The sequence below is a fragment of the Trichomycterus rosablanca genome, chromosome 19 (genome assembly GCF_030014385.1).
Source record: "Trichomycterus rosablanca isolate fTriRos1 chromosome 19, fTriRos1.hap1, whole genome shotgun sequence".
Lineage (NCBI taxonomy): Eukaryota > Metazoa > Chordata > Actinopteri > Siluriformes > Trichomycteridae > Trichomycterus > Trichomycterus rosablanca.
Window position 1 is genome coordinate 25,179,086 of NC_086006.1, and position 11,770 is coordinate 25,190,855.

At 38.4% G+C, this 11,770-nt stretch overlaps 1 protein-coding gene across 1 annotated transcript; it reads right to left on the reverse strand.

Moving 5' to 3' along the window:
• Positions 1-1,736: 1,736 nt before the first annotated feature.
• Positions 1,737-10,075, reverse strand: LOC134333624 (fibronectin type III domain-containing protein 7-like). Its single transcript, XM_063015701.1, has 14 exons — positions 10,025-10,075; positions 9,917-9,929; positions 8,730-8,990; positions 8,264-8,524; positions 7,303-7,560; positions 6,943-7,197; positions 5,837-6,091; positions 5,205-5,465; positions 4,870-5,127; positions 4,072-4,326; positions 3,660-3,920; positions 3,010-3,039; positions 2,861-2,898; positions 1,737-2,351 (listed from the first exon to the last, which is right to left on the reverse strand). Exons 1-13 carry the CDS (start codon positions 10,073-10,075, stop codon positions 2,867-2,869), a joined length of 2,451 nt encoding a protein of 816 aa, XP_062871771.1. The 3' UTR covers positions 1,737-2,351; positions 2,861-2,866.
• Between the last annotated feature and the right edge of the window lie 1,695 nt (positions 10,076-11,770).

Genomic DNA, 11,770 nt, shown 5'->3' on the forward strand with positions numbered 1-11,770 from the left:
ATCGTCTCCAGTTCTGATAGCTTTTATTTGGCACTTGTTCCCTCGGGCAGTGGTAGTTAATCCAAATGAAAATGAATATCACTCCCAGTTTGTGAAGAAGAAAACAGATATGAAACGCGATCTACCATGTAAACAATAGAATTAACAAATAATACACTAGCATCTTTACTGTAATATAGTAATATAGGAGGACACTTTTCCCATCTAAAGGAAGTTTGGATCCTTTCAGCATCACCAGAACTGTGTTTACAATTATTACCATGAATTGGTTGTGTAAGAAAACCCACACAGCACGGGACCAAAATCTCTGTACATGTACGTTGAATTCAGAAAGTATTCAGACCCCTTGGCTTTTACACATTATTGTGTAGTGGGTTACATTTTGAATTGGTTTAATTGTTGTTTTTACCATAAATCTCCACTTAATCTACCAGAATGACAAAGACAAAACGTGATTTTTGAAGTTTATTAAAAATCACAAACTAAAATCTATTATCCACAGAAGTATTAAGATCTTGTGCGCTTTCAAATTAAGGTCGGGTGCATACTGTTTGCTTTATTTATTTTTGAGATGTGTCTGGAACCCAGTTGGAGTTCACTAGTAGCAAATAATACTACTCCTACTACTACTACTATTGCTACTACTACTATTATTACTACTACAACTTCTGTTACTATTACTACTATTACTATTACTACTACTACTATTACTACTACTACTTCCGTTACTATTACTACTCTTACTACTACTATTACTACTATTACTATTACTACTACTACTATTATTACTACTACTTCTGTTACTATTACTACTATTACTACTACTATTACTACTATTACTATTACTACTACTACCACTTCTGTTACTATTACTACTACTACTCTTACTACTACTATTACTATTACTACTACTATTACTACTACTATTAGTACTATTACTACTACTACTATTACTACTACTACTTCTATTACTACTAGTGGTAGTAATATTAATAATAAGAAGAATAGTAATAATAATAATATAACCTTGGGCATATGAAATGTCATTATTTTTAATACACATATACACATGTACAATACAATTAAATGTTTTTTCCACATATTCCATTTTGTTTGGAAGCTGGGGTCTTCCACTTTACGGCACCCCTGAAGCCGAGAGGTTTTAGGGTCTTACTCATTGGCCCAACAGTGGCTGGATGGCAGAGCTGGGAATTCAGCCTACAATGTCTATAGCTCTAGGCCACCAGTTAATTGAACATAGTTGGGTAAGGCACAGACCTGAGTCTATAAGGGCCCACAATTTACACTGCATTGTAATGGAAAAAAACAAGCCAAGGAACTGTTGTGGATCTCTATGGCAAGATATAGGTCAGGGCCAGGATATAAAACAATATCTAAGAACCTTGGAATAACCTTTAACCTTTCTAGGTTGGCTATCTTGCCATTTTGGGAATCTGGGTAAGAAACATTGGTCAGGGAGGTAAGAAATAACCCAATTGTCACTCTAAAGGTCATTTGCAGTGATTGGTGAATCTGTTAGAGGGACAACCATCTCTGCAGTACTTAAATGTATGGGTGAGTAGAAGGCATATAACAGCCCACTTAGCTTTTTTCCTAAATGACATGTAAAGGACTCGAAAATGTTTCCCAAAATGTAAAAAACGGTTAAACTACTTTTTACTGTATTATAAAGAATAAACTGTGAGGCAGTAACACAGTCTGAACAGATGCATGAGTTTATTATCTATAGATACATCCAGAATTGTTGTATCACATTCAAAGCAAGTTAAACAATTCAAAGCATTCAGTAAAACAATGGTGATGGTGTCAAACGTATGAAGAGTCTACATCAGATTTAAACTGATAGTGATTTAAAACATAAGGATAAAACATATCATTTTATAAGTGGACCTTTTTACATGATGCAAATCTACTTTATGAAGAAAATAACTTTCCTCTCTTTAGGTAAAAATATTTGGCTGTTTTTCCTGAGATCATTTGGAAAACCTGAATATTTTACGTCCTGGTTTATAACAATTATTTTTGACTTCAGAGGCATTTAGGAGTCATGCCATTTAAAAAAATTTATGCATTGACTTTCACTGTAGTGATTGTATACAACGAAACACTGAGTGCAGAGATTTAATGGCTTGAAATGATTTTAAATTCATTTAAAAGTTGGTTCATTATTAAGTTACTTATTCACACATCATAATCAATGTTAGAATACGTCAGGAGGGTTGGGTGTTCTGTGTTGTTTTCTGTGCTTGGTTTAAAAGTGGAGGTTTTTGGGGGACAAGGATGTTACATACAGAGTGCATTGGTGCTCACTTGTGTCGTTTCCTGTATATCTGTGGAGAAAAAAAAACAACAACAAGTAATTAGCACAAGTTAACACACTGTTTACCAATGCAACACCACACACACATCGATGCCCATGGGCTGCATCCATTCATTAAGGGTTTGTTTTACCACCTTATTATTTTGGTCAGGGTCACGATGGGTCTGATTCATTGGGCAAAAGGCAGGAAACAACCAAGACAGGTTACCAGTTAATCACAGGGCAGACACACACACACAAACACACACACAGGGCAATTTTTAGTCTCTCCAATTGACCTGACTGCATGTCTTTGGACTTGTGGGAAACCCAGACACAAGGAGAACACGCAAACCCCACAAAGGACCCTGTCCGCCTGGCCGGGGAATTCGAACCCAGAGCCTTCTTGCTGTGAGACGATTGCACTACCTACTGTGCCACATCCACCGTTAGATATTTAGTGTGTAAAAACATTTAGCGTAAATATATCTACGCTAAATATGATTGTATTATTTGGATATGTTTGTGTGTCTGACTTACCATTTGCTAATCCACACTTCTCTTGCCTCGATAGAGTACTGTGAAAAGTAAAATTACTTATTAAAAATAAGAATAATGTGAATCATATCATAGCCAATTATGTTCATGTTTATGTAAATGTAAAATTTTTTTAAATGAATGACACTTACCCATCCCAACATCACTGCCCGAGCAATACACTAAAAAAGAGAAAAGAGAGTGAGCACAGGCCATAATACTACTACTACTACTACTAATATTAATAATAATAATAGCAAGCGAAGGCGAGTGTGATTGCAGCTCAGTAATAGTGGAGTATGTGGGGGGTGAATACTTTTGGTTATATATGTGAGTGTGTGAGTGAATGTAAGTGTGCATGTGGTACTTTTGCTCAGATTGTTTATTATGTTGGTTCAAGTACGTATGTGTGTGGGTGTGAATACAGATATGCGATTGTGTGTATGCAAGTATGTATTGGTGGGGTGAGAAAAACAAGAATCAGTAAATAAAAAAAAAAGATTTTGTACATCTGCTAAAAAATGATTCCTAGTTTAATTGACTGCAGGGACTGGTATTGATTTTTAGGCACAGGAGGGGGTGCTGCACATGTATGCTATAAAAGCAGCCCCTGAAATGTTCATGTTTTCGGCACTTAGCAGATGCTTTTATTCAAAGCGACGTACAGTACTGTGACAGTTTACTATCTAAGCAATTAAGGGTTAAGGGCCTTGTTTAAGGGCCCAACAGTGGTAATCTGGCAGTGGTGGGGCTTGAACCAGTGACTTTTCGAGCACTGATTTGAAAAATAAGGTGCACTTACCAGAGTAAATCCTGCTAGAACAGAACTGGACCACCGTCCCGTCCGGGTTGATGGGTGCGACCACGACCGAGTACACGTCGCCGCACGTGACCTCCGACACATCACACATGCTCTGTCCCGGGGCGGGGCTGCAGGAGTGGTTCCTGCTTCCACCCGTCACCTGAGCAGTGAAGTTACTGAGGGAGGCGGACGACCTCCACCACACCCGCAGGGTGTTATTAAAGCGCCTGTAGAGGCGAATCCCAGACGGACAGCACTCACCTGAACAAAGAAAAGAGAATCAGAAAAAGAACCTTTCATGAAGCCAGTTAGGGGCGCCCAGTCAACCGGCAGCAGAGCCGAGATTTGAACACAGAGAGTTCCACCTTGGCGCCCCCAATGTCATTTGTTAAATGTTACAAATCGAACTCACTGGTGGAAAAGCCGTGGTAGGTGCATTGTGCTTTTTGTCCCGTAGAGCTGATCGCCTCCAGCCGGACGGTGTAGTTCGTTCCACAGGTGATGCAGCCCATCATGCACTTGGTCTGTGTGGTGTGACATTGGGCATCGCCCCGTGATGAACTCAGCGATGCCTTGAAGGTCTGGGCTCCCTGAGAAGGTGACCAGGAGACGTTACTCATCGCCTGGGTTACCTGAGTCACGCTGAGACTGTCTGGACAACACGGAGCTGAAAAGAGAAAGTGGAAGAGCAAAGCAGAAGCACGATCACAATGTCAAGAGTGAACCTAATACAAGGGTGCATGTAATACAGCTACTGTATAAATACACTATGTGGACAAAAGTTTTGGGACACCCTTTCTGGCATGAGTGGTGAAAGAATACAGAAAGAGCAGCGTGGTCCTCCCTATGTGCTAAGATTCTTTGTATGAATCCACTGCTGGTCAGGGTAAAGATGTCACCAAGTGTACAAGGGTGCTGCCCCAACGATAATTTATTCTCTGTTTACAAACTACTTCATCTGCAAGGTCAGTGCAGGCAGATTTCCTGTACCCAGGATAGTGTGGCACTCCATCACAGGGCACCACAAACTCACAGATGAACCCAACCTTTAATAACAGCAGCCAATCCGATAAACATTTTGGGATATGGAAGGAAACCAGAGTACCCGGAGGAAACCCAGACAGGTAAAGTAAACATGTGAAACACTTCTTGCAGACAGTGACCGGAGGCAAGACTCAAACCCACATCTTACAGATTAACGATACTCTACCTGTTTCGAAGGGCATGCTGTAACTGGGCATGCTCACTCCAGCTGCTGTAGAGGCGATGGCGCTGAACTTGTAGGAGGAACCGCAGGACAGTCCGTTTACCTGACAGGATGTCCCGTCTGATTGACAGGTCAGAGGAGGGCCCACTGATCCAATCACGCTGACCGTGTAGTTGGCAGCGCTGTTTGAGGATGTCCAGGTGATGTTGGCGCTCGAGGAGTTCTTCTGAATTATACGCGTGATCTCAGGCATACAAGGAACTGTACGAGAAACAGGGGTGTTATGGGTAAACATTTGAATGAGGGCGCTGGTATTGCCTGTTATTGTTATGTTGTACCTGTTTCTTGTATCCGTGGGTTACAGGAGCGGTTACACCCACGTGGTTCGTTGCAGGGAGAGACGAGGACGCTGTACCTGGTGTTGCAGGCCAGATCGGAGAGCACACAGACAGGTGACGTGTCGTTACACAACACCGCACGGTCAGGAGAGTTCACAGCCTGGGTCTCGTACATGTCCGCCCCACGTACCGCCGTCCACGTTATCATGAGCGACTCCCAGGAAATGTCAGACACCACCACGTTCTCCGGACAGCAGGGCACTGTGAGCAGACAGGATGGACAGGTTGGAGTGGACGACTCATATTTTTCCATTTAATTTTTAGTCTAGACAGATGTTGTAGCTACACTACATGCCCAAAAGTTTGTACACACCCCATCTAACTAGCAAATTTGGCGATTCCACCTCACAATTTGCTAACATCTGCAAACAATCAATCAAACACATTTGTGTATAAAGGTTACATTGAATGTGTTATCTATAAGACCCCGACACTAGCAGGTGAATAGAAGCAGAGAGAAATAAGCTCCAATTGGCCAAGACTGGATTGGGTACAAAAGAGGTGAAAAAGCAGTTTTTTTAAGCATTACAATAACCCTAAATGTAAATAAAATGTTTATGGGTTGTACGTACATGTTGTTTGGTTTAGGACTGGTCCGGGAGTGCTGGCGCCAGCTTGGTTGTTGGCGAAAACGCTCATGATGTAGGAGTAGCCGCAGTGACAGCTGAAGTCACATGAGGTTCCCGTGGAGTTACACATCTCCTCAATTCCATCGTCTCTCTTGATGAAGGTGGTGTAGTAGTCCACGTAGGACACCGAGTTCCACGACACTGAACAGCTGCCGTTACCGAGATCGTTCACACGGACCGGCTCTGGCGGGCACGGGACTGAGAAGGACAAAAATTTAGATCTGGTGACTGTAATAACTTAATAACTAGTACAGCAGTACAAGCAGTAGCCTTGTGGTTAAGGTACTGGACTAGTAATCAGAAGGTCGCTGGTTCAAGCCCCACCACTGCCAGATTGCTGCTGTTGGGCCCTTGAGCAAGGCCCTTAACCCTTAATTGCTCAGACTGTATACTGTAACTGTAATGTAAGTCGCTTTGGATAAAAGCGTCTGCTAAATGCTGAAAATGTAAATGAAAATGTAAATGAAAATGTAAATCTGGTGACTGGAAAGGCTATTGAAATACATCAAGGCCATAATCACATTACATATGACCAAAATGTCAAAATGACTCACTAGCTTTTCAGTGATCCCATTACTTGTTCATATGGCAGCTTCCCCCTCCCAGTATATTTCATTTGGTCCCCCCAATGTTCAATTGATGGCTACAGCCTTCAAGTGCATTAAAATCATCGTCTTGTACGTTGTACATGGAACCAGTCTAAGATGACTTGGCATCTAGTGGCATTATCATGTTAGATGTTATAAAAAGGTCAACTATGGCCATAAAGGGATGCACATATTCAGCAATAGAACTCAAACAGGTTGAGGCATTCAAACAATGCTCGATTTGGATTAAGAGGCCCAATATGTGTCCAGGAAACACACACCACCACTCCATTATCAACCACCTGAACTGTAGACACAAGGAGTCCATGGAAAAGTGCTGTTTATGCCAAATTTTGGTAGGACACCTGCAGGAACGCTGTGTGTGCTGGGTGAAAACTGAAAAGCACATCAATGTTATAATGGTTACAATTCTTTATAACATGCTCATGATTTGTATCGTACATGTAACGTAGCGTTGTTGGTCAGATCGTTGACTGGGTCCAGCCTCGTTGATGGCGGTAATGGAGATGTAGTGAATCTGTCCACAGCTCAGCGGACTCAGTGTGCAGGTAGTCGACCCGGTCGAGCAATTCAGCCCAGATGAGCTCTCAACCACGTATTGATTGGCTCCCTGTGCCGGGGACCAGGACACTGACAGACCCATCAAGTCATTTACCTTTGTTGTCACTAGTAGAACGGACTGAGGAGTGGATGAACCTGTGAACACACACACAATGCAGTTATAGTTAATGTACTTATACCTTATTAACATTACTCAGTATAGCAGATTTATGATATATGAATATGATAGATGCCACCTACGGGTGATCTGACAGATAGTGTAATCATCCCCAGGCACACTTTCTGAGCTCCAGGCATTGGCCTTGATGCAGTAGTAGGTCCCAGGTTCCAGGTTGCTGAAGGCCACATTGGTGTTGGTGGTGTTTAGGCGGCTCTGTTGGTACGAACCGTTGCGAATGATGCTGATGCTGTATAGCACGGCAGACGGGACCTGAGCCCAGTTCACTAAAATGCTGCTGTTACTGAGTGATGTGCTGTTCAACAGTGGAGCTGGTAACACTGCAGGCACGTACAGGAAACAAGGGAGGCGAAATTAAAGTAAACAGCTCATTTCTTACATTATCCTTACAAATAATCCTACACTGCTCCCGTATCCTCATAGGATCAAAACTTGTCATAAATTTAGCCATAACAAATCTCACCAAAGGTAAGATGGTAAGATATGATTGGTCAATTTTACTGTCATTTGAAATCAGCCTCTCATTAAATGATTATTGTTTGGCCTTCCATAAATTTGTAGCTGGACAACCAATCACGAGTCTCTCTAACAGGGTGACAAAGGGGTTTATTTAATTTAACACATCACATTCCTGCACAAATTGAAAAGGCAGGTATGAAGGATTTATTTGCTTAGATTCGGGTTTGTTTAAATATCAATCAAGAATATCTTAGGTCTTTCCTGAAGGAACATAAATCCCAATTTCTCTTCCCCATTCTCTAGTAATGACCTGTGTTCCTGGACTATATATTCCTCTAAAGTACTCCTTTACTGCCAAAGGTACAAACGTGCGCTGAACTTGCTCACTTGCTCCCATGGATCACGCTCAGACCCTGGAGGTCAAATATGAGCCACGTCCTGATCCTTTTAACTCAACAAGGAGCTCAGGTGACCACCGAGGGCTGAGGGATGAGAATGGTCGACAGTGTGCCCTCATGAATAGGTTGTTCATTTCAGAAAGTGCAGACAAGGATAGAAGAATACCTGTCTTTGCTCGGACCGAGTAGGAAGGCTGGCTCCTGCCACCGCCGTTGACAGACAGGACGCTGAGCGTGTAGTCGGTGTAGGGCTGCAGGCCAGGCAGCGTTCCTGGAGATCCCGGTACAGGCATCTCTGAGTAGATAGAGCCATCGCTGGTCTCGGCACGCAGGATGTAGAAGGAGGCTCCTGGTACTTCCATAAACTCCACTGTAATGCTCTGGCTCTGTTTGGAGGAGGCTGCTATGATGGTTGGGATATCAGGAGCTGGGCAGGCAGAGATATTGATGTGATATATAAAAACACCTTAGTTAAAGGAATACTTCAGAAATGTTCAACCAAATCTCTACCAACTTTGTCTGTACCATATAAACAGTTGTCACGATCATTACCATAATAGTATGTGGTTTGGAACACATCCATGCTCTCGTCTTATTCGTTCAGCGCAGTTAAACTTCAGTGTAATACATACCTGTGGATCCATCCACACTAGTCTGAGCCAGCACGCTCATGGAGCTGTCCAGAGCTTCCACCTGAAACCTGTAGGCGGTGTTGGGGGACAGAGTGTTGATGGAGCCCATGATGGTGTTCTGGCTGAAGCTGCTGAACACCGATGGATCTGGAGAGTTACGAGGCGACGCTGTGAGTCTGTACGAGGCTGAACCGGTGTATTTGTTCCATTTCAGCACGGCGCTCTTAGATGTGACCGTGTACACACTCACGTTCAGATCACCTCCTAGGTGGGACCAGAGAAGAACAGCATATATAGCAAATATGCAGAATACAGTGGTAGACAACTTAACAGACCAGTACAACAATGATTCACTAACTATATATTTACATATATAAGTACATGTTTATAGTTTTTTAAAGTACATCCTTTTATATATTAATGCAATGAGGTGTATTTTAACGTCATTTCTTCTGTTTAATGTTATTTATATTTAGGGTCGTTTCTGACACTAGAGATCCCATTCAGTGGCCAATCAGCAGCCTCACACTCCTCATCTTATCAACTGCTGTATTTTCATAAAGCGCTTTATCCTGGTCAGGTTTGTGGTGGGACCAGTTCCATCAGGAAACACTAGGTACAAGCTGGGAATACTGCCTAATTTATCACAGGGCTTTAGCCATATATCCTCGCCCCCTCCCTTTCCCTCAGATATATCCAGTTATGTTTGTATAGACACCCAGCCAACTGAGAGCACCACTGAGATTCAAGCCTGAATCTCAGAGGTTGTGGGCTTGCATAACAGACCACTGCACCAAGTTTGTGCCAGGCATTCTACACTAAAACGGGATGAAGCTTATTAAAGCAATACATAATTAAAGGTAGTGTAATACATGCTCAAAATCACTCCAGGTTTTTTATAAACCCTGTATTGCTTTATCTATGTATCCATGTATTCTATTACCAGTATATTATACAATCTTTTCAACATAAATAAACTTTAAACTAATTTTTACAAAAATTTACCTTTCTAAAATGTTAGAAGTCTAAATTTTTTCTCCTGATGTTCAATAGAACTATTGGCTGTCATTGTAAGTTAGATTTTGTGTATACACTGGTTGAATATGCTCTTCATATATATAAAAAAAATCTAATCAATAAAGACAGTTTAACTGTTAAACAAAAAAGCTGAATTGCAGATATATTACCTTGCACAGCATGCTGTAAACAAAAGGGGGAAAAACATTATAAAGATTCATAAAGAGTATATTCCTGAATTTAATTTTCTATTTTTTTTTTATTAAATCTAAACATACCTGTGCAACAATTCCAAGGAAAAATAGCCAAAACATCACCAAAACACCCATCTTCTTCATATCCAGTAATATCTTATTAATCAGTGTTTCTTATATGTGTGTAACGCATTCAAATGATTCAAATGATTATCTATTTCTTGGTCACATGTGAGATACCTGAGGTTTGCTCCGCCCTTCTGTAAAGACACCCAATCAGAGTGAAGGAGATTTGGTTACCTGTGGGCAAGTGGGTCAGATCAGGCTTTCTCAATGGCAGTCATGAAGGCCCATGTTTCAAGTTTCCATTCTTTGATCCCACCCTTTATATGGATCAGATGTATTGGGAGCAGGACAGAGGGTCTAGAGGACTGATGTTAAAAATCAAAATTAGCCTAAATAAGAACTCATCATTTACATAATATAATAACAGTTTTATCAAGGAACCAGACAGACAGTTTCTTAAGTCAAAATGAGACTAAATAAAAACATTAAATTAACAAAAACTGTAAACATTGTAACACATTTATTACACGTCCGTACATTCTTAATACATGTTTTATCACTTACACACTTTACACATACAATCCTAGATTGCAGCGACTTAAACTAGCCAATTCACCTACTGGCATTTTTGAAGGGAAGCCAAATCCACCAATCTGCACCAGAATAAAGTGCTGGTAATAACATAAAATTAAAAAAAATTTACAAATGTAGTACTGTTATGATTTATTATAGTGATAGTATACATGATTATTATCTTTGTTTTATTATTAATAGTACAGTATTATTGTACATTTTAGTAATAGTATAATTATCATTACCTTAATATGATAATAATAATAATAATAATAATAATAATATCATTTAAATAATGATGATGATGATTAAGTACATTGAAGTTTAGAAAAATTTAAGTATGGTTTTTACAAATGACATTATTATAATATTTTATAATTGCATTATAATTATTGCTGTAGTATTTTTTTCTGTATTATTATTATTATTACTGATCTATTTTATATTTTTATTTTATAATAATATTAAAATTATTATTGTTTGTATGCATTAATTTAATTAAATTTTTTGTATTTTTATTACGAATATTAAGGTATTATTTGTCATTTTATTATTATGTTTTTGTATTTTTCTTATTACATTTTCTGTATGGTTATTATTATTTTATTGTTTAATTTTAATTTTTTACTATGTATATTTCATTATTATTTTTATTATTATTATTGTTATTATTATTATTACTATTATTATTATTATTATTATATTACTATTATTATTATTATTACTATTATTATTATTATTATCATTATTTTATTATTATTATTGTTTTATTATTATTACTATTATTATTATTATTATTATATTACTATTATTATTATTATTACTATTATTATTATTATTATGATTATTATTTTATTATTATTACTATATTATTATTGTCATATTATCATTTTATTATTATTATTATATTATTATTATTATATTACTGTTATTATTATTATTATTTTATTATTATTACTATTATTATTATTATTTTATTATTATTTTATTATTATTATTAAATATTATTATTATATTACTATTATTATTATTATATTATTATTATTTTTAATTATTACTATTATTATTATATTATTATTATTTTATTATTATATTGCTATTGTTATTATTATCATTATTACTATTATTATTATTATTATTATTATATTATTATTTTATTATTATTATTTTTATTATTGTTATTATTATTAT